The 23906-nt window shown below is 40.5% G+C and overlaps 2 protein-coding genes across 7 annotated transcripts in view; one reads left to right on the top strand and one right to left on the bottom strand.

The window, feature by feature from the left end:
- Positions 1 to 1978: 1978 nt before the first annotated feature.
- On the bottom strand, positions 1979 to 14678 carry qng1 (Q-nucleotide N-glycosylase 1). Of its 4 annotated transcripts, none has more exons than XM_073070774.1 (5): positions 14552 to 14678; positions 11974 to 12323; positions 9933 to 10192; positions 4894 to 5089; positions 1979 to 2306 (listed from the first exon to the last, which is right to left on the bottom strand). In XM_073070774.1, the coding sequence occupies exons 2-5, from the start codon at positions 12308 to 12310 to the stop codon at positions 2077 to 2079; spliced, it is 1023 nt and encodes a 340-aa protein (XP_072926875.1). In that variant the 5' UTR covers positions 12311 to 12323; positions 14552 to 14678; the 3' UTR covers positions 1979 to 2076. The 4 variants fall into 4 exon arrangements, with proteins under 4 accessions (XP_072926875.1, XP_072926885.1, XP_072926895.1 ...); XM_073070784.1 differs by lacking the exon at positions 14552 to 14678 and adding an exon at positions 14360 to 14542; XM_073070794.1 differs by lacking the exon at positions 14552 to 14678 and adding an exon at positions 14135 to 14263.
- Positions 14678 to 23906, top strand: part of LOC140741055 (kinesin-like protein KIF27) — a 59492-nt gene continuing 50263 nt past the window's right edge. The window contains exons 1-3 of one of the 3 annotated variants that reach the window (XM_073070732.1): positions 14678 to 14800; positions 16775 to 16845; positions 18122 to 18516. In XM_073070732.1, coding sequence (XP_072926833.1) covers positions 18219 to 18516 — 298 coding nt within the window. In that variant the 5' untranslated portion in view covers positions 14678 to 14800; positions 16775 to 16845; positions 18122 to 18218. The other 2 variants (XM_073070742.1, XM_073070749.1) reach the window with 2 other exon arrangements.

The raw sequence follows: 23906 nt of genomic DNA, 5'->3' as shown, positions 1-23906 counted from the left end.
CTGCAGACTGACATCGAAAGTGATGTGATTTCTTAACAGTTTTGATGCGTTGCCTACACTATCACTTCCTGACTTAGTTCCAGACAATTTGAGATCAAACTACAGGCCTATAGCTTATGAAATAACAGTAAACAGTAAAATATGTAATTGTACTCTTGTTGAGCTGGCTGATGCTCTGTCAATGCAAGTAGAACACACCTTTAGGTGTTTTAGCTACTTCAGTCTTGTCTCTTTACCCCACTCTCCTTTTTAAGCAGTCATTTTAAGTAAATTCCTTGGAGAACCCCAGTGTCTTTCAATTTGCCCCCCTTCTCACATCTGACATACCCCTCCTCTTACTGACCCCTTGTAAAAGACCCCTTCACAAAGAATCTTTGCACCACCAGGCCACTATCTTCCCCAGCATCACTAACTTCATCAATTCTGGAGATTTCCCATCCACTGACACCAACTTCATAATACTCTACCTTGCACTGATCATTTCTACTTCCTACCCAAGATCCACAAAACCCACTGTCCAGGTAGGCCCACTTTCTCTGCTTGCTCCTACCCCACTGAAATTGTGTCCGCATAGTTCAACTCCATTCAATCTCCCTTGGTTCAGTCCCTTCACATCTACATCCATGACACTTCACAAGCTCTCGATCTTAATGCTCAATTCTCCAGCGCTGACCACCTCATTTTTACCATGAATGTCCAATGCCACATACACTTCTATCCCCATCAAGAAGTTCTTAAAGTGCTCCGCTCTCTGCTTCTTTCTCAATAACAGACCCAACCAGTTCCATCCATATGGCAGATCTGGTCCTCACCTTCAACAATTTCTCCTTCTGCTCCTTCCACTTACTCCAAATTCAAGGGGTAGCCATGTGTCCCTGCCTTTTCGTTGGCTACATGAAAGCTTTTCCTGGTACTGCTCCCCAACTCTTTCTGCACTATATTGGTGACGCATTGGTGCTGCTTCATGCACCCATGCTGAGCTTGTTAATTTCATCAACTTTGCTTCCAACTTCCACCCTGCCCTGAAATTCATTTGGTCCATTTCTGACACCTCTCATTTGTCCCTGGATCTTTTCTCCCCCCAAACCCACCACTGTTCAGGGACCTAAACACTCAGTTGAGGCAAAGATTCACATACATTTTTCTACCCTTTGTCTATAGCATCCAGTATTCATGGCATAACTTCCTTTACTTTGACAAAACCAAACAACCGTTTTGCTGAGCATCTGTACACTGCCTGCAACAGTCACTTTGAGCTTCCAGTTGTATCATTTCCAACTCCCCTTCCTATTCCCACACCAATCTGTCTGTCTACCACTTTCTTCAATGGGGAGATCAAACATAAACTAGAAAAACAACACTGTACATTCCACACAGTAGATTACAATACAATGACTTACATAGAATTTTCCAATTTCAGGTAACTCACATCTGTTTTGCTTTCCCAACCCCCACCCATTACCTAGATCTCTGAACTTCCCCACCTGGTTCTATCTGCTCATCATCTACACATCTATCCACCTGGATTTCTTTTTTCTTGGTTGTGTTTCCTACCAGTCCCCACCTGGTTCCATCTGCCCATTATTGCTCTTATCCCATCACCCTCCAGCCTCCATCTTCCTCCTTCTCTCATCCGGCTGCATCTGCCCAGCAGCCCACCCCCACCCCACCCTGTCCAAATGTTCTCCTCCCTCTCCCTTACCTGGCTTCATCTGCCCATTATCCTCCAACTCACCTGATTCCATATATCACCTACCAGCCTCCCTCTCATCTCTTTATACTGGCTATCTTTTCTCTACATTTTCAGTTGTGATGGAGGATCATAGCCCAAAATGTTCACCATCTCTGCACCTCCATCAGTGCTACTTGACCTGCTGAGTTCCCCCACAGTTTGTGTTTTTTTAAAACCCGTATTACCTACTCGAACAATTTTATAAAATACCATAATTCTAAAATCACAACTTTGGAGGTGTACAAAAATAGTTAAATGTTGGCAATTTAATATAAATGAGCAATTCAACCATACCACCCATAACAAAATGTTTCTTTGCTTTGCAGAAATTGTGTAGAATCTAACTAGTAGTAGATGCATCGGACACGATGGATAGGAATATCTGCCATATCTTTTCGGTGATCTCTTGCATAATCCCACAGGTAGTAATCAACGAGAACAGAATTGATCTCTTTATCCACACATTTCTTTTGTGCTCCAAGTTCTCGGATGTGATGCATTATTAACTCAATGCACCAAATAGAGCAACCTCTGATTTCCACCTCCTCTCTGTCCCCGGAGTGGAAGAGCACACCTAGGAGACAAATTGAAATGGCATTTCTAATTTCAGTAAATTTGGTTAGACTAGTGATAAAACAATTGGAACAAAATAAATAGATTCCGAGTAAAATATCAAATAATGACATTTCAATTTACATTCTCAAGTCTGCAATATTTGAGAAATGAAATAATAAATATCAAGATGGATTTTCTTCCTATTAGATAATAAGGCACGAATCAAATTTTACAAAATCATCTTCCGTTTTAACCTGCTCATAGAGTGCAACAGCAAAGAAACAAGCACTTTGGCCCATCTGGTCCATGCCAAACTGTTATTCTGCCTAGTCCCATTGACCCACACTTGGATATAGCCCTATGTATCCTCCCCATTCATGTACTTAGAATTACCACAATAGAGTTATCCATTTTATGATGATTAGCCAGATGTTTGCCATGTTATCACCAATGTCAGATTTTGTTAATGGATAAATTAATTGTTTCCATTCTGATCAGAATGTAACCTTTCCTCTACCTACAGAAAACATTTTCAGAGTAGCTAACAACCTGTGATTTGTATTATATATCCAACAAATTGCCCTTTTTTCTAGAAGAAACCTTTTTTCTCAATGAAGAATGTAAAAATGAGCAGAAAGCAACAAAAAAAATGATTGGGTAACAAAACTATTTAGTTAGCAATAATCAAGATGGACATTCAGTTAACTTGGAAAATTTAACTGGAAATGTTCGATAAATTTTAACCCAAACCATCCCAATTTATATTTCTATTCCCATACTGAACTCACAGGTTCTAGTTACTTTCCCCATAACGTAGTTATGTTTTCTTATTCCACAGTTTAGTGACCGAAGAACAATTAGCAGTAGAAACTGGTATGAATTGATCCCTATATAAACAGAACTGCCATCAGGAGAGATGAAAGTGTACATGCAGAGGGGACAGTGAATAAGACAGATTTTTTAAAAAATGGGACAGTAGGAAGTAGTCATAAGGTCCATCAACAAAGAGTAAGCTCTCAATTAACTAGAACAGCAGGATGAGATTCATATCACTACCAGACCAATTATCTTTGGTAACTCCAATCTATTCAAAACCTTTTGCTTGTATTGCCATGTTGAGTCTTCAGTCTTCTTTGTCAAAAAAACACCACGCCACATAGGAAGGTAGTCACTCCAAGGTAGCAGAAGGCAGGTGCCTGAGTGACTGTCAGGAAAGGGAATAGGCAGCCAGTGCAGAGTACCCTTGTGACCGGTCCCCTCAATAACAAGTATACAGCTTTGGATTCTGTTGAAGAGCACAACATACTGTGGGAAACTACAGTGACTGGCTCTCCGGCACTTATTCTGGTTCTATGGCTCAGAAGGGAAGGAGGGAGAAGAGGAGTGCAGTAGTGATAGGAGATTTCAAAGTTAGAGGAGCAGACAGGAGATTCTGTAGATGTGGGGTAAAAAAACACCCAATGGTATTTTGCCTCCCAGGTGCCAGTGTCAGGGATGTCTAAGATTGGGTCCGCAGCATTCACAAAAGGGAGCCCAAGTCATTGAGTATATTTTAAACGGAGGTAGATAGGTTGAATTGGACTTTATTTCTAACATCCTTCACATATGTGAAGAGTAAAAATCTTGACGTTACATCTCCGTCCGAATGTATAATGTGCAAATTATAGTAATTTGTAGTAAGTAGTTTGTATAGTGAGATATACTGTTTAGTCAAGGTGTCCAAGTTTACGGGGAGAAGGTAGGGGAATGGGATTGAGAGGGATAATAAATCAACCATGATGAACTGGCAAAGTGAACTCTATGGGCCAAATGGCCTAATTCTGCATGTGGTCTTATTACAATAAAACAAGAAGAATGTATCAAGAGCACCAATTCTATCTTTAAGATTTTTTCCTCCATCTCATTGCAGTGGGAGATCAAGTAAAGATACTTGAAGTCATCCAGAATAACACAGGTTATTCTGTACAGCTATGTATTTTCAGAGAATATCTAAGCAATAATTTAAATGGGCTCATATCAGATCCTGATAGGCTGACATTGATTCCAAAGACCCCAAAACCAATTGAACTTACATTGTCTGGATTTAAAAAAATAAACTATTCTATTCAGTACAGTATATTTTATTACAGGGACTTAAGTTTTAGCTAAGGTACTTTCAAGATGAAGTCAAAAATGGAAGTTACTTTTTGAAATGATTACAATAAATTTTGTATTGCTTTTAAAACTATTGTCCTGAAACACAATTCTATCTTGTTCAATATTACAAAATCCTTATTTATCTAGCAAAATTCTGCTTTTTAATGCTTGCTAGGAGCCTTTGTTTACATAAAATACTCCTAATTTGTCAAACAGTGAACATTGCATTTAGATGGACTCCTCAATACACCTTGATACATCGTAACACGTTCCAGCCATTTCTTTATCTTAAATAAATCAGCACTGATCACTGGGCATTAGCTGATTAATTTTGTCCACAGACTTTGCAGGTATCATACATAACATCTGAAAAAGTGAATAAATTTCTTGTTCATGACTTCTGTTAACAAATGCACAGTGTTACTCCCTTCTCACAATTATTCACCATTGGTACTAAATTGATTACAAACCTTGTTTGAGTTTTTCCATGAGTTCTTGTGAATACTTCATTGCTCCAAAATAGACAAGTGCCTGAGGGATTCGGTAGTCTGCAAACATTGACAGACTGGCAATGTCATGAAATAAACCATACCCCTTTCCTTCTAGAAGACCCCAGATGTCTGCTACGAGGATCTGTGCTCTTTTATAAAATGCAACTTTTTTCCCCTAAGTGATGAAGGAAAATAGTTAAGATACAAAATATTTGTTATGATACCAAGATATTTGTTACATTTAGTAAGATCAATCTTAATGAATAATCCCTATTTCTGGTAAAATTTAGAAAATTCTACCTTCCCTGTGACAGTAAAACAAAATTATTTCTAGGTACATTATAAAATCTTAACCCTGTGCCATACTTTGCTGTAAATGAGGTTTGTATGATCAAAACGCAGTTCACGAATAGGCTGCAGCACATTACGGAGGGAAAAAGCATATTAAAGATCAGTTTTAGAAGAAAAAGCAGTCTACCATCTGACTTATTAAATTCTGAGAAAAAGGAATGTAGGTATCTAAGAAATAGCATGTGAAATACAGTATACAAAGAAAAGACTGATTGATTCTCAATCAAAGAGCCAGCAAAAGCTTTCTGGGCTGATATCATTCTACATAAACAAAGAACACTTCTTCCTGTAGTAGAGGGTAGTGCAATGCTATAACAGCTTGGGGTGTCGAAGTTCGAACGCAATTCTGGCATACTCTGTAAGAAAACTTGTATGTTCTTCTTGAGTGTACGTGGGTTTCCTCTGGGTACTCCAGCTTCCTCCTACAGTCCAAAGATGTACTGGTCAGAAGGTTAATTGGTCACTATAATTTACTCTGTGATTAGGCTCGGACTAAGTCTGTGAGTTGCTAGGCAGCACGAATCAATGGGTCAGAAGGGCTTGTTCTGCGCTGTATCTCTAAATAAATAAAATATTTTAGCCTCCTCGTAACTTGAGGGGTGGGAGGTAGTCCACCATATATTGGACAATAAGTGAAAGCATGATCTTGTAGGTTCTCAGTGCTCACTATGTCACACAATCTACGTTTTTTCTAAACTAGCCAACTAACCCAATCTAACGAGGACCACAGAATATGTCAGAAGTAGCAGCAGACATACCCTACAATGAAGTGTCAACATGATGAAATTAAATCAAGCTTGAGCAAAAATTTAAATAGTGAAATCCAGATTATTATACATTTAATCCTGATTACTTCATGCAAGAAAAAATATCTTAAAATGAAACATGACCAGTATCTGAACTGGTCTGCAATGTTGAATGCTATTTCAAGATTTCATTACATTTCAGCACAAACCAAACTGAATTAATTGCTTTATCCCAATGGAGCTCTGAAAAAGATTATAAATTGCTTGTACTTGGTCCTGGTAACAAAGAATAAAAATTTCAGAAAAAAATCCTACTGATGCGATATGCTGACATCATGAGTAAAAATTGAAAACCTGTCCTTCAAAATTTCTAACAAATCTGCAGTATGTTTCCATTTCATTTCACTACTACACAAACCTCAATACTAGATCATGTGATGGCAATTTTTCAGCACAAAGGAGTCATTATGGATCAATGCATCACAAAATAGAAGCTACAATTTTTTTAAATCAGTTTAATGCTTGGTCAGAAATTCCATCAAGTACTTCTGGTCACATTTCACTCTTACACTTCAAAGTTTTGTGTGCACCATTCCATTAGCTACATTGAGTAGCAAATTGAACAGAGAACAGTACAGCACAGTTTGACTCCTTCAGCCCACAATCTTGTGCTGACGTACTATACATAAAACTACTCCATGATCAATCTATACCCTCCCCATAACGTATCCCATAATCTTCCATTTTTTCTTTTATCTATGTGCTTATCTAAAAGTCTATTATATGTCCCTAATGTATCAGCCTTAAACACTGCCGTGGCAGTGCATTTCAGGGACTTAGAACTCTCTGTATAAAAAAACCACCTCTGACATCTCAGCTTAAAAGAATGTCCTCTGGTATTGACGCTCTATCTATGCCTCTTATAATCTATATACCACTGTCAAGTCACTTCTCATCCTCCTCCACTCCAAAGAGCTTGCTCAACTTTGCACATAAGATTGGTTCGCTAATCCAAGCAGCTTCCTCATAAACCTCCTCTCCACCCTCTCTAAATCTTCCACATTCTTCCTAATATGAGGCGACCAGAACTGAACACAATACTCCAAGTGTGGTCTAACTGGAGTTTTATAGAGCTGCAACATTATACCTCATGGCTCTTAAACTCAATACCCTGATTAATGAAGGCCAAAACACCATATGCCTTCTTAACCACTGCATCAACTAGCACAGTAACTTTGAGGGATCTATTTACTTCGACCCTAAGATCCCCTTGTTAATCCACACTGTGAAGAATCTCCCCATTAATTAGTTAAATGGAGATCTGTTTTTGGAGACCTCTGTGCAGTCAAGGTGTTTCAATTGATTGTAGTAAAAATACACCTGTATCTGGATGGTCCAATTGCTGCTTAGTCAGTACCCTGACAAAAATTACATCATGAAGACAAAAGAGCACTCCAAGCAACTCCACCAAAAGCACATGTCAGAGGATGGATTCAAGAAAATGTCCAAGTCACTAAATATCCCATAGAGTACAGTTAAGTCAATCATCAAGAAATGTAAAAATATGGAACAGTTGTAAATCTGCCTAGAACAGGCAGTCCTCAAAAACAGAGTGACCATGCAAGAAAAGGATAAGTGAGAGAGGCTACCAAGAGACCTATGACAACCCTGGAGGAGTTACAAGCTTCAGTGGTTGAGATAGAAGAAACTGTGCATACAACAACTGTTGCCTGGGTGCTTCACCAGTTGCAGCTTTATGGGATAGTGGCATAGAGAAAGCCACTATTGAAGAAACTCACATGAAATCTCGGCTAGTTTGTCAGAAGGCATGTGGGAGACTCTGAAGTCAGCTAGAAGGTTCTATTGTCTGATGAAATCAAAATTAAGGCCTTTGCCATCAGATTAAACGCTATGCACATCATGAAAAATGCCCCATCCCTACCATGAAGCATGGTGGTAGCTGCATCATGCTGTGGGGATGCTTCATTGCAGTAGGCCCTGGATGGCTTGTGAAAGAAAAGGGTAAAATGAATGCAGCAAAATACAGGGAAATCCTGGAGGAAAACCTGCTGCAGGCTGCAAGAGAACTGTATCTTGGGAGAAGAGTTGTTTTTCAGCAAGACGATGACCCCAAGCATAAAGCCAAAGCTTCACAGGAATGGATTAAAAACAACAAAGTTAATATCCTGGAGTGGCCAAATCAGAGTCCAGACCTCAATCCAATTGAGAATTTGTGGCTGAAATTGAAAAGGGTTGTCACTCATGATCCCCATGCAATCTGACAGAGCTTGAACAGTTTTGTAAAGAAGAATGGGGAAAAATTGCAGTGTCCAGTTGTGCAAAGGTGATAGAAACCTATCCCCACAGACCCAAGCTGCTGCCAAAGATGCATCTACTAAATACTGTCTTGAAGGGGTGAATACTTCTGCAATCAATTATTTTATGTTTTATATTTGTAATTAATTTTGATCACTTTGTAGAGTTTTCACTTTGACATGAAAGAATCTTTTTTTGATGTTGAGTGTCAAAAAAATGTAAAACTATAAAACTTGAAAACTTCCAAGGCGGGGGTGAAAACTTTTTTACAAGCACTGTACGTAACCTGAACTCCATCACCACATTGGCCCACAACCATCACAGAAATTCCATTCCAGCTATGGCCAATGCTCCTCTGGGCTTTGGACTATCACCTTACTCTTTCTCCCCACCACCTCTCTCTCAGAAAAATGTCTTGCACCCATGTATCCATTTAATCTACCTGCCTCAATGACCATGAGCCTTGATGCCAGTGCTCTTTGATCCTAATCAGTCTTAAAAAAAGAAATAACAATAATAAATAAGCAATAAGTATTGAGAACATAAGATGAAGTCCTTGAAACTTAGTCCATAAGTTGTGGGAACAGTTCAGTATTGGGCAAGTGAAATTATCCCCTTTAGTTCAAGAGCCTGATGATTGAAGGGTAATAAATGTTCCTGAACCTGGTTGTGAGAATCCTAAAGCTCCTGTACCTTGTTCCTGACTGTAACAGCAAGAAAAGAGCATGGCCTTGATGATGCACGTTGCTTTCCTGTGAGAATGCTCAATGGCAGAAGGGATTTACCCCTGACGGCCTGGGCTGTATCCACTACTTTTTGTAGGATTTTCCATTCATGAGCATTTACGTTTTCATACCAGGCTGTGATGCAGCCGGTCAATATACTCTCCACCATCCATCTCTAGAAGTTTGACAAAGTTTTTAAATGTCATATGCCAATGCTTCACAAACTCCTAAGGAATTAGAGGTACTGCCATGCTTTCTTTGTAATTGCACTTATGCGCTGGGCCCAAGACAGAACCTTTGAAATAATAAAACTGATGAATTTAAAGTTGCTGACCCTCTCCATCTCTGATGCCCTGATGAGGTCAAGTACCCCCAGTTTCCTCCTCCTGAAGTCAATAACGAGTTCCTTGTTCTTGCTGACATTGAGTGAGGTTGTTGTTATGGCACCATTCATTCTGATTTTCAATCTCCCTCCCCTCTGCTGATTCATTACCACCTTTGATTTGGCCTACGACAGTGGTGTCATCAGCAAACTTAAATACGGCATGAATTGTCATAAGTGTAAAAAGTGTTGAATAGGGAGCTAAGCACACAGCTTTGTGATGCACCTGTGCTGACGGAGATTGTGGAGATGTTGTTGCCAAACCAAATACCAAATAGTTATAACAAGCAACACATTTCTGACACTGGGAATGTTATGATGCAAAAAAGTTGCTGCACAAATTCCTAAAGATTTTATTGCTCCCCGTTATGATATAGGGTTCATGTTCTTAAACAGCTATAATTCCAATTCTGTTTATGTCTTTGCAATAGAATTCTTCAATATCTTGGCTAAAGTGAAGTCTTTGACAAAAGAAAGGATCAACCACAAAAGACTCACCTGAAACATGGCCTCATCTCTGTATGAAGGGAAGTTCTCCACCACAAGCTGTAGCAGCTTCTGGGCATTATTCTCACTCTTCTTAATGCAGTTAAGGAAGGAACCATCAAACTTCTCCAGCAAAATGCTTCCAGCTTCCTTAAGCACTCTGAGACGCTCTTCAATCATTGGCATTGGTGTATCAGTATCCGAACGCAACACATACTTCAGTTGCTGAAGGGTTATGTTAGCAAAATATGATGCACTGGTGATCGGAATTGCTTGATATTGAATAAAAAGACACCAACAAAAATTATCAACTAATTCTGCTACTAAGAAAAGTTCATGTCTTGATCTACATAATTCAAAGTGCATGCTAATTATAAGCATGTAACAGAAAAAAATGCTGAAGCACTCTGAAGGTTAGGCAGTGTCTATGGAAAGACAGAGTTGACAATCCAGGTCAAAATAAGATTTAGGACTGTTTTGATGAAGGGGCTTTGACCTGAAAGGTTAATTTTGTTTCTCTTCCCACAGATGCTGCTAGGCCTGTTAAATGTTTCCAGCATTTTCTATTTACAAGGAGATGGTGGTGGACTTTAGGAGATCTAGGCCTCATATGGAGCCAGTGATCATTAATGGAGAATGTGTGGAGCAGGTTAAGACCTACAAGTATCTGGGAGTACAGTTAGACGAGAAGCTAGACTGGACTGCCAACACAGATGCCTTGTGCAGGAAGGCACAGAGTCGACTGTACTTCCTTAGAAGGTTGGCGTCATTCAATGTCTGTAGTGAGATGCTGAAGATGTTCTATAGGTCTTCTTTGTGGTGGCGTGTTGGGGAGGAAGCATTAAGAAGAGGGACGCCTCACGTCTTAATAAGCTGGTAAGGAAGGCGGGCTCTGTCGTGGGCAAAGTGCTGGAGAGTTTAACATTGGTAGCTGAGCGAAGGGCGCTGAGTAGGCTACGGTCAATTATGGAAAACTCTGAACATCCTCTACATAGCACCATCCAGAGACAGAGAAGCAGTTTCAGCGACAGGTTACTATCGATGCAATGCTCCTCAGACAGGATGAAGAGGTCAATACTCCCCAATGCCATTAGGCTTTACAATTCAACCGCCAGGACTTAAGAACTTTTTAAAAGCTATTATGAATGCTTTTAGAGATAGTGATTTAGATGCATATCAAATTTTTTACTGAGTTAAGTATTGTATGTAATTAGTTTTGCTACAACAAGTGTATGGGACATTGGGAAAAAAAAAGTTGAATTTCCCCATGGGGATGAATAAAGTATCTATCTATCTATCATCTATCTATCTATTTTTATTTCAGTTCTCAACATCTGCAGAGTTTAATTTTTATTCACTGTATAGCATTTCATGGTTATCCAGTCATCAATGTTGAAAAATCTACCCGGATGAACTTTATTTATAACAACTCTTAATGTCAGACCAACCACAGGCAAAATTAGAGTGATTGAGAGTGTAAATTATCCAGAGTTTCTAGTACAGCCATTGATTTAGAATGGAACATATAGTTCACCACATAATAAAATCTACATCCAGCTTAATGATATTCTCTCATTATCCCCTTACTTACATTTTCTCAACAAAAGAAAATTAATTTCACATATATACTTTGTTACTAGACTGAAAAAAATATTGGCTCTATAAGTATTATTGAATGTTATTCCAGTAGAATTTATTCTTTAAATATCACTAAAACATACCTGTAAAGATAGCTGCAGTAGCTTCTAAGATACAAAATATTTCGATTGCTATAATGTGATTTTAGATACTGAAATTGTGAAAGCATTGTATAATGGAAATTCTCTCATTCTTGAATTACTTTGACAAAGTAATTCTTGAATTACTTTGACAGGAAATTTAAACATCAATTGTGTTAATATTCAATTTCCCTATCTGCACTTTAAGACCTACATCAATAATAGCGCCATAAATTTTATGATTAGATCTCTTAGAAGAAATGGTGGACTCTGAAACAGTGGTTTATCAATCTGCCCCAATAAAGATAAAAGAATAAATTTGACATGGAACTAACCTTCATCTAATGCTCTGTTAATAGCAGCACAAAGTGACCAAAAGCCACTATGCAGTTTGCCTTTGTACTTAACCAAACACTTGTCATCATCATTTTCAGACCAAAATGAAAAATTGAGGGTGTCTGTAACAAATACCCAGTTAATGGACTCCTCATTCATTGTTTGTGGATTCAGATCATGAAGCACCTTCCATCCTGTTGGATCAAATTCCTTTGTATTCCTCTTTTCCAAGAGCATTTCTGCAACCTTTTTGACTCCATCTTCTACAGTATAGACATCTTTACTGTTTTCAGCTATAAATTTTCCAGCTTCCTTAGGCAGCAGTTTCGACTCCATTTCTTTGTTAAATCTTGAGGGGAAAGTGGAAGGTGAAATGCAATAACCAAACAAATCTTTGACAACCATTACATGTTACAACAAAACCAGACTTAAGAGATTTAATATTCATATCCTACATACATAACCATCAACTAATAGTAAGCAGTTTGACTTAGGTCCTGTTGAACATTAACCTTACCTCCTGGAATACTGCCACACTAAAGAGATTTAATATCCTACATATACAACCATCAACTACCGGTAATAGTAAGCATTTTGACTTCAGTTTTGTTAAACATTAACCTCAACTCCTGGAACAGTCTACTATGCAAGCTGCCCTGCTGTCCTATCATGGTAACTAACAAGGGAAAAAAACTGAACCATAGTTGTAACTTGAAGGGTTGCAACTAGTTCAACCTTTGAGGCTCGGCTATCTCACACACTGTAAACCTAACCATGGAAAACAATAGATCTCAATTTCATAAGAATTATACGCTGACAGGGGTGTAAATAAATAATAAATCGGTGCTGCGTCATCAAATAACACAAAATATGCAAAAAGCTCTGCAGCAATTGCAAAATCAGAACCGTATTTCTCACAAACAAGAAAAAATCTGTAGATGCTATAAACCCATGCAGCACACTCAAAATGCTAATGGAATTCAGCAGGCGAGTCAGCATCTATGGAAAGTACAGTTGACATTTCGGGCCAAGACCCTTCATCAGGCCCGAAACATTGACTGAACTTTTCCATGGAGTTCCTCCAGCATTTGGGTGTTAGATTTCTCGCATACCACTCACTTTACTGAACATCTAATTTAGAAAAAATTGGAACAGTAGCTTTGGGAGACAGCCATTTAGATATTTCAGCATATTTAGCAACCATTTTATTATATCACTGCCTAGATGTAGCCATCTAGAAACTGTTATACAGTATATTAATTGGATGATCGAAAATAAGAACTGCAAATTATATTTTGGGAATAGTTCATTTCAGACTTGCATTTCTGCAATTAAACGAGACTAATTGAGCATTTTGGTTATTTAAAGATAATCATTTTTGACAATACTCAATTCAGACTAGTACAAATCAACTCAGGATTGCCCTGAAACAATTCGCTTTCAGGCTTTATTTAAGATTCATCAACCACAATTAAAATATCCAGGAGAATGCAGCAGTATTGTCAAAAGAATCAGAATAACAACTGGCAAAAAGCTCTCTTTCCACAGGGTCTCGTGCTAAGCGGTTTCAGCAGTTATTTTGATTTTATTTCAGGTTACTGAACATAGTATATAGCTAATCATTATTTTATTTTCGTAAATATGTCGAAGATACAAATTTAAGACTGATGCTATAATCCTCCGAAAACCCGAGTTATGCAGAACTGAACTACACTGGAACCTGCAACCACTTCACTCCAGAAAGTAAAACATCACCCCTACTTGGGCATTGAACTGTCAGATAACCTTAGCTGGACAAAACACATCAACCAAACCATTTCAAGTTCCATCAAAATTCTTGGCCTTCTACGGCGTAACTTTTGAAATTACTCAAAAACCACAAAAGAAATTGTTTATAAAACTCTCGTCCGTCCAAGACTTGAATACTGTAGTGCCAGTTGGGATCTCTACCAAACCATTCACATCAATAACCTTGAGAAAGCCCAGAGAAGAGCTGCCAGGTTTGTAACCAGTGATGATAGAAAGGCCAGTAGTGTTCATTAACTCCATCCAACATTAGTCACTTTTTGTGTAACCAGAATAACAGACCAGCAACCCGACAAAACCAACCCCATAACTACAAGACCATCCAGACCAACGAGGACGGCTACCGCTACTCACTGTACCCTAGGACCATTCCAGTTTGGAACTCCCCGCCGCCACGCATTAAATCTGCCGCTGACAGTGAAACATTTCAAGTCGTTGCTCTTAAACACAGCAATTTAAATTACAACTGCATGCATGAGGGACTGCACGTTTATAGCCCAGTGCAGTATGGAGCAGTAATGAGCGATTTCAAAGTTCAAAGTTAATTTATTATCAAAGTACGTATATTTCACCACATACATTCCAGAGATTCACTTATGATTGATGCTCTGAAAACCGGGGCTGTGCACTCCTGAACCAATCTGGAAACCGTGGCGATAAGGGATTTCCTGGAGGCGCAGTTTCCCTTCCCGAAACAACGACAAACAACCTACAGGTTCGTTGCAGCTGGCTTTGCTCAAAAATGCGAAAGCGTAGTCGTCTTAGTCTCACCTGCCAAGTGTAATCAGGCCGACTCACAACGTTATGGTCACAAACCCGATGTCTCCAGCTCTCCAGAACCGACTTCAGTCCCGGGCGCATGCGCGAATGTCCCTCGGCAGCGCGCATCTCCGCTTCCGGTCCGCGCACTGCTCCCGCCGCCGAGCGGACGACCGCGCGGAGCTCGAGCCACGTTGCTAGGTGACAACGGTAAACAGAAAGCTGGCGGCGGAGGCTCGGCTTAATGGAGTCGGGCGGCAGGTAAGCCCGGGACACGGAGCAACTCCTTGGCGAATAGCTAAGTGAAATGTCTCAGCAGCAACTCAACGATAAAGCGAAACGAGGGGCTCCGGCCGAAGCACTGCGGTAAAGAACTGCCCTGGCCGGGCTACCAGTGGCTATTTGACAATGAGTGACCGCAACCCCGAGGCTCGGTCCAGTGATTCCAGAAACGCTCCTGGTGTCGGCAACAATTGGGAGATTATCGCCGCTCTGTTGCTAGAGTGAGGATGTTGTAAGGCAGAGACGGGGGCTAGAGTATGGGGAGTTTCGTAGTTTATTTTGGATTTAGAATCGCATAACATGGATTGAGTTCTGATACAGGGTTCCTGAAATATCGACTGTTCCTTTATAGAAGATAAGTTTGGAGGTGCCTTAGAACCGGGATCTGTCCATGAAGGAACTGAACACAAAATTGTGTACAAGTGTCCTTCAAATATTGGGAGTGGAAGGGAATTTTCAAGTGAATAGTGTTGTTAAAAAACTGGGTACTGTTCTGTGGATGTCCGAACATGTGACCTAAAGGCTATGTTGCACCCCAGAGTTAAAGATGTCTCCTTAAGTCTGGACAGAAATTTGGTGTGACAGAGGAAAATCAAGTTGTCATCTTCACTGGAGCCAATGATGTAGATAGGACAAAGAAAAGGGATCGGCTGAAAGAGGATCAGATTAAAAGAACCATAAAGTTAATACTTTCAGGATTGAAATCCTCGGCCAGATGGAAATATGCCTTGTTAGGAGAAAGACTGATGTGAAAGAAACGGAATATACAAACATGTGAGTCTTATCACCGTCTTATCACCAATTATAGCCAGCAGCAAACATGATAAAAAGGCAAAATTAAAAACAATGACAATAGTGATTGGTGCTCGCATCCTTAGTGATTGTAATGTACATTAATAATTTGGATGAAAATGGAGAAGGCATAATCAGTATATTCACAGGAGATACAAAAATTGACTGTGATGTTGTATAGTGAAGAGGTAATGTTAGTTTACAGAATGATATTGGTGACTTGGTCAGATTGGTGAAATAAAAGCAGAAAGATCTTATTTCTGGTAAGTGTGAGGCAATGCATTTTGGGAGCATTTGTATGATTAGGACATGTAAAGATAAATGCTTGGGTTCCAGGGAGAACTGAGGAACATTGAGACCTTAGAATAAAGCCCAAGAGGCTTTGAAGGGGGCAGAACATGGATAAGGCCTAAAGATACATACCTTCAATAGCTAGTGCACAGAATGTAAAACAGTATTTAGGCCACAGCTGAGGGACTCTGTGCAGTTGTGGCTGCCACACTATAGGAAGAAAGTGATTACATTGGAAAGGGTGCAGAGGTCATTGACCAGGATATTGTCTGGAATGGAGTGTTTCATTTTAAGGAGAGACTGGATAGGCTAGATTTGTTTTCCTTCGAGTACAGCAAGTTTAAAGGGACCTGAGTGAAGAAGAGAATAAAAAAATGGGATTAATGTAGGATTAGTGTTGTTGATGGTTGACGCAGACTTGGATGGCTAAAAAGCCTGTTTTCATGTTGTATGTCTCTATGACACTATAAAATTGTGAGGGGCATTAATAAGGTAGACAGTAATAAAACTTTGCCTCATAGCAGCGGTGTCTAAAACCAAAGGGCATAGTTTTACAGCAAGAAGATTTTTTTCTCTCAGAGTTTAGTTGAAATATGTTGTGCATTGCCTGAAGAAATGATGGAGGTAGATACTCATGCAATATTGAAAGAGTATCTGGATGAGCACTTTGAATCACAAAGTCACATAAGGATATGGGCCAAGTGCTGGAAAACAGAATTATCATAGATGTGTATCTGATAGTCAGCATGGATATGGTGGGCTAAAAAAGTTTGTATAGTGAATTGATCTGAATCTGATTCAACATTGATTTTTGACATATCTATTTCAACTTTTTGAGATTATATCTGTCACTTTTTCCTGCAAACATAGGAGGAGCAACATTTGCTCTACGCCACTTCCCTCACCACTATCCAGAGAGCTAAACAACTCTTCCATGTGAGGTAGGTATTCAGGCTTGGCAACACCAAGCATAGACTAGGAGACCATTTTGTATATCACCAATATTTGTCAACAAATACTATCATCTTGAGTTTCCGATTGCATGTCATTTCAATTCCTCTTCTCATTCCCACACCATCCTGTCTGACTATGGCCTTTTCTATGGTCTTGGTGAAGCCAAACACCAACTGAAGAACAGAATCTCATATTCCACTTGGGTAGCCTACAACCCAATGGTCTGAACATTTTCCAGTTTCATGTAGCCCACTCCTTCATTTTCCTTTCCTACTCTCATTGCTTCATCTAGGTTCTCTCCTTGTAATCCTGTCCTATTTCCATCTGCCCATCATCCACACACCTGTCCACCCTGGTTTCTTTTTCTCTGGCCTACCCTCCTCATTCCTTCCCCCATCTGCTTCTATCTGTCCATTATCTCTCCTTTAACTAATTCCTGTTATCATCTTACAGCCTCTTTACTTTCCCTCTCCCCTTCTCTCATCTGGCTCCATCTGCTCTTTGTCATTTTTTTGTTCTTATCTGTCACCACCTATCACACACTAGCTTTTATGTGCATGATGCCAAATACATTTAGCAATTATTTACAGTATTGTGCAAAAGTCTTAGGCACATACATACAGAATATATAGCTAGGGTGCCTAAGACTTTTGCACAGTACTGTATTTATCAATGTGGAGCAGAGAGTGAGATTGTAAATCTGGTGAGAGCATAAGGATGTTGGGAATGGGGAGGGTGGAGCACTTTGGGAGGGGTGTGGGACATTTGGCAGAGGAGTGCCAGGGCTGGGGGTGGCATAGGTGCAGATACACGCAGCTCTGAGACATCAGGCAAGGTCATTTGATTCCGAACAATTGGTTTATTAATGATTATAGAATGTCTCTCTGGTGGTTCCCACTCCCTCCCATCTCCTTCCACCCTTTCCCAACCATGATTACCGTCTCCCTGTCCCCTTCCCACTCTCAGTCCACAAGAGACCCATATCAAAATCAAGTTTATCATCACTCACATATGTGGCAGCAGTACAGTGCAATACATTAAATTATTACAGTACTGTGCAAGAGTCTTTGCCCTATTAGTTTCTTGTGTGATACTTTTTAAAAGGCTTTTAGAAAATACACTCTTTCAGCTCCCTACTCGATCCATCATTTTTTAAAATCTAAAAATGTAACTGTTGTTTTTGTTGTTCGTTCATTTTTGTAGTCCAGTTAACTAATCGATCACATTCATAAGGTTTTAACATGCATACTTTTTTCTTTTAAGTCTACACATATCCGAATGTGGAAGAAAAATAACCTTCAAAATGCTTGCATAGAAGTAAAAGAGTTGTTTTAAACATCAAAATTTCCAAACATCTACGATGGAAGAGATTGCAGTGAAAGTTGCTGTGAGGATTCGGCCTCTCCTTCCAAAGGAGATCCTTCACAACCATCAAGTTTGTGTTCGAGTTGTTCCAAACACACAACAGGTTGTAATTGGGAAAGATCGTGCTTTTACATTTGATCTTGTATTTGGTCAAAAATCATCACAAGAAGATGTATACTTAGCTTGTGTAAAGCCTTTAGTGACATCAGCAATCGAAGGTTACAATGCCACTGTATTTGCTTATGGACAAACAGGATCTGGAAAAACATATACCATTGGAGGTGGACATGTGGGTAAGTCTTTTAACAAATCTTTCCTTTTGTGTATCATAAATAGTATAAACCAATGTGCTGTTATATTAACGCAAACATGAGGAAATCTGTAGGTGCTGGAAATCCAAGCAACACACACAAAATGCTGGTGGAACGCAGCAGGTCAGGCAGCATCTATAGGAAGAAGGACTGTTGACGTTTCGGGCCAAGACCCTTCGTCAGGACTAACTGAAAGAAATTATAGTAAGAGATTTGAAAGTGGGAGGGGGAGGGAGAAATCTGAAATGATAGGAGAAGACAGGAGGGGGAAGAGCTGGAAAGTTGATTGGCAAAAGGGATACACAGCTGGAGAAGGGAAAGGATCATGGCACAGGAGAAAGAAAGGGGGAGAGGAACACCAGAGGGAGATGGAGAACAGGCAAGGAGTGATTGTGAGGGGGGCAGAGAGAGGAAAAAAAAAGAAAAGAGAAAAAAGAAGAGAAAGGGGGGGAATAATAAATAAATAAGGGATGGGGTAAGAAGGGGAGGAGGGGCATTAACAGAAGTTAGAGAAATCAATGTTCATGCAATTCACCTGTGAATCGGCTGGTGTGACATATTGTGTCCAGTGCTCCCGGTGCGGCCTTCTATATATTGGTGAGACCCAACGCAGACTGGAAGACTGTTTTGCTGAACACCTACGCTCTGTCCGCCAGAGAAAGCAGGATCTCCCAGTGGCCACACATTTTAATTCTACATCCCATTCCCATTCTGATATGTCTATCCATGGCCTCCTCTACTGTCAAGATGAAGCCACACTCAGGTTGGAGGAACAACACCTTATATTCCGTCTGGATAGCCTCCAACCCGATGGCATGAACATTGATTTCTCTAACTTCCGTTAATGCCCCTCCTCCCCTTCTTACCCCATCCCTTATTTATTTATTATTCCCCCCTTTTCTCTCCTTTTTTTTCTTTTCTTTTTTTTCCCTCTCTCTGCCCCTCTCACAACCCCTCCTTGCTTGTTCTCCATCTCCCACTGGTGCTCCTCTCCCCCTTTCGTTCTCCCTAGGCCTCCCATCCCATGATCCTTTCCCTTCTCCAGCTGTGCATCCCTTTTGCCAATCAACTTTCCAGCTCTTCCCCCCCTGTCTCCTCCTATCATTTCGGATTTCCCCCTCCCCCTCCCACTTTCAAATCTCTTACTATCTTTTCTTTCAGTTAGTCCTGACGAAGGGTCTCGGCCTGAAACGTTGATTGTACTTCTTCATATAGATGCTGCCTGGCCTACTGCGTTTCACCAGCATTTTGTGTGTGTTGCAGTTTTGTTAAATTACATTAACTTGAAGTACTCTATACACTTAAACATTAGTCTGATGCTAATGTACTGTATGTCATGATTAGAGTTAGCACAAGCTAATGAACTACAAGTGCGGTTAAACCAAATGTTAAATCTTCACGTTCATAGTTTTGTCACTGCAGCCAACTGCATGAATAATTAACATTCAAGAGCTTCCTTAGAGATGAGATTGTTAATGTGGTATGTCCTTTACAGATCTATGATGATGGAGAAACATTAGTCAAAATTAAGTCTATAAGATCATAAGAACATCAGAAATAGGAGCAAGAGTACACCATCTGGGCCATCAAACCTGCTTCGTCATTCAATAAGATTATGGCTGATCTGACTATGGACTCACCTCCACTTAGCTATGTCACAGCTGCTTATAAAAGTATGGAAGAAATTTAGCAAATATTCAGGGCATATTTGTGTAGAGCTCTGTATAGGTATATTCCAATGAGACAGGGAAGTTATGGTAGGGCACAGATACCATGGTGTACAAAGGCTATAATAAATCTAGTCAAGAAGAAAAGAAAAGCTCACAAAAGCTTCAGAGAGCTAGGTAATGTTAGAGATCTAGAAGATTATAAGGCTACTAGGAAGGAGCTTAAGAAGGAAATTAGGAGAGCCAGAAGGGGCCATGAGAAAGCCTTGGCGGGCAGAATTAAGGAATACCCCAAGGCATTCTATAAGGATGTGAAGAGCAAGAGGATAAGACGTGAAAGAATAGGACCTATCAAATGCGACTGTGGGAAAGTGTGTATGTAACCAAAGGAAATAGCAGAGGTACTTAATGAATAACTTACTTCAGTATTCACTATGGAAAAGGATCTTAGTGATTGTAGTGATGACTTGCAGCAGACTGAAAAGCTTGAGCATGTAGATATTGAGAAAGAGGATGTACTGGAGCTTTTGGAAAACATCAAGTTGGGTAAGTCGCCGGGACCGGATGAGATGTACCCCAGGCTACTGTGGGAGGCGAGGGAGGAGATTGCTGAGCCTCTGGCGATGATCTTTGCATCATCAATGGGGATGAGAGAGGTTTCCGAGGATTGGAGGGTTGCAGATGTTGTTCCTTTATTCAAGAAAAGGAGTAGAGATAGCCCAGGAAATTATAGGCCTGTGGGTCTTACCTCAGTGGTTGGTAAGTTGATGGAGAAGATCCTGAGAGGCAGGATTTATGAACACTTGGAGAGGTATAATATGATTAGAAGTAGTCAGCATGGCTTTGTAGAGGGCAGGTCGAGCCTTACGAGCCTTATTGAATTTTTTGAGGATGTGACTAAACACATTGATGAAGGAAGAGCAGTAGATGTAGTGTATATGGATTTCAGCAAGGCATTTGATAAGGTAACCCATGCAAGGCTTATTGAGAAAGTAAAGAGGCATGGGATCCAAGGGGACATCGCTTTGTGGATCCAGAAATGGCTTGCCCACAGAAGGCAAAGAGTGGTTATAGACGGGCCATATTCTGCATGGAGGTCGGTGACCAGTGGCGTGCCTCAGGGATCTGTTCTGGGACCCTTACTCTTCATGATTTTTATAAATGACCTGGATGAGGAAGTGGAGGGATGGGTTAGTAAGTTTGCTGATGACATAAAGGTTGGGAGTGTTGTGGATAGTGTGGAGGGCTATCAGAGGTTACAGCGGGACATTGATAGGATGCAAAACTGGGCTGAGAAGTGGCAGATGGAGTTCGACCCAGATAAGTGTGAGGTGGTTCATTTTGGTAGGTCAAATATGATGACAGAATATAGTATTAATGTAAGACTCTTGGCAGTGTGGAGGATCAGAGGAATCTTGGGGTCTGAGTTCATAGGACGCTCAAAGCAGCTGCGCAGGTTGACTCTGTGGTTAAGAAGGTGTATGGTGTATCTACCTTCATCAATCGTGGAATTGAATTTAGGAGCCAAGAGGTAATGTTGCAGCTATATAGGATGCTGGTCAGACCCCACTTGGACTACTATGCTCAGTTCTGGTCACCTTACTACAGGAAGGATGTGGAAGCCATAGAAAGGGTGCAGAGGAGATTTACAAGGATCTTGCCTGGATTGGGGAGCATGCCTTATGAGAATAGGTTGAGTGAACTCGGTCTTTTCTCCTTGGAGCGAAGGAGGATGTGAGATGACCTGATAGAGGTGTATAAGATGATGGGAGGCATTGATGTTGTGGATAGTCAGAGGCTTTTTCTCAGGGCTGAAATGGTTGCCACAAGAGGACACAAGTTTAAGGTGCTGGGGAGTAGGTGCAGAGGAGATGTCAGGGGTATGTTTTTTACTCAGAGAGTGGTGAATGCATGGAATGGGCTTCCGGCAAAGATGGTGGAGGCAGATACAATAGGGTCTTTTAAGAAGCTTTGAGATAGGTACATGGAGCTTAGTAAAATATAGGTAAGCCTTGTAATTTCTACGGTAGGGACATGTTTGGCACAACTTTGTGGGCCGAAGGGCCTGTATTGTGCTGTAGGTTTTCTATGTTTCTAACTTGTGTTTGGTCGCTTTACAGGGGACACAAAGGAATATTTTTCTGGTCTATCCTTTATTTTGGGCAGCTAGTTTTTCCACCTTTGCATAAGCAGTTCACTAGCGCTAGCAGTAATAGAGGCGATTAGTATGTTTTTCAGAGAAAAAATTGAACTAATAATTAGAATAGTAGCGAAGTTGTTGTAGGCCTAACAAGGCGGGACTAAAAGTCACTTCACTGTAGAGTTTACTGGCAGAGAGAGCAGAGTTTACTGACTTTGGCTCAAGAGGCTTCAGTGAGAAGGCACAGTTGAGTAGCAAGCAAAACGTACTGGTTGAATAAAAAGTCGCCAAACTACAACTAATTAAATGAAGGAAGATGCAGGATCAGGTGATGTGCTGTAGTAGCATGATGTGGCAGCTAGTGAACCCCATTGTGGTTCCTGGTGACCACATCTGCAGCAAGTGTTGGCTGCTCAAGAAACTCGGGCTCAAAGTTGATGAACTGTAATCTGAGCTTCAAACGCTGTGACGCATCAGAGAAGGAGAGAGTTACCTAGATGCTCTTGTTTCAGGATACCCATTAGATTAGCTGTCTCAAATTCAGTCTGTGCTGAGGAACAAGAGGGTGTGGCTGTGAGTGAGGCAGGTAGTGGGATCCACGAGACAGTGCTGGAGGAGCCTCAGCCCTTGAGCTTATCCATCAGATCTGAGATTCTTGCTCCCTGTGTGGATGAGAGTGGGGGCTGTAAGAAGGATGAGCAACCTAACTAGGGCACTGTGATTCAGAGAGCCATTCAGGAGGGGGGAAGAGAAGAGAAATGTAGTGCTAATTGGGGTAATATAGTTAGGGGAATAGACAGATTTCTCTGTCGCAGGTATAGAGTGTCCTAAATGCTGTATTACCTGTCTGGTGCCCAGGTTCAGGACATCTTATCTGACCTGCAGTGGGAGGGGAAAGATTTAGTTGTTGTGGTCCATATGGGAATCAACAACATAGGTAGAGCAAAGAAAGAGGTTCTGATGAGGGAATTTGAGCAGCTAGGGACTAAATTTAAAAAGCAGAACCAAAAAGGTGATAATCTCTGGATTACTATCTTGAGCCACGTGCCAATTGGCACAGAGCTAAGAAGATTAGAAAGTTAAATGTGTGTCTCAAGGATTGGTGTGGGAGAAGTGGGTTTAAATTCATGAAAACTGGGACCAGTTTTGGGGAAGGAGGGAGCTGTTCCATTGGGACAGGCTCCATCTGAACCATGAGGGGACCTGGATCCTGGCGAATCACGTAACTAAGGTAGTGGATAGGGCTTTAAACTAAATAGCAGGAGGGTGGGTTCAACAGATTGGAGAAGTATGGTTAAAGTAAAAGAGAAAATAGTAGATAAAGATAAATCAAAAGCAAAAGTTAAAAAAGAGAAAAGTAAGGATGGAGTACAGAAAAGTCAAGTGCATAAGAGACAAAGGTTACTAGATTCTAAAGGCACAATGAGTATAAGGGCACTTTATCTTAATGCCTGTAGTATTCATAACAAGGTCAGTGAACTTGTGGCACAAACCAGTGTAAAGAGATATAATTTAGTGGCCATTACAGAAACATAATTGCTGGGTGGAGAGGATTGGGAATTAAA

The sequence above is a fragment of the Hemitrygon akajei genome, chromosome 2 (genome assembly GCF_048418815.1).
Source record: "Hemitrygon akajei chromosome 2, sHemAka1.3, whole genome shotgun sequence".
NCBI lineage: Eukaryota > Metazoa > Chordata > Chondrichthyes > Myliobatiformes > Dasyatidae > Hemitrygon > Hemitrygon akajei.
The sequence above is the reverse complement of the archived record's forward strand: the minus strand, read 5'-3'. Positions and strand labels throughout refer to the sequence as shown.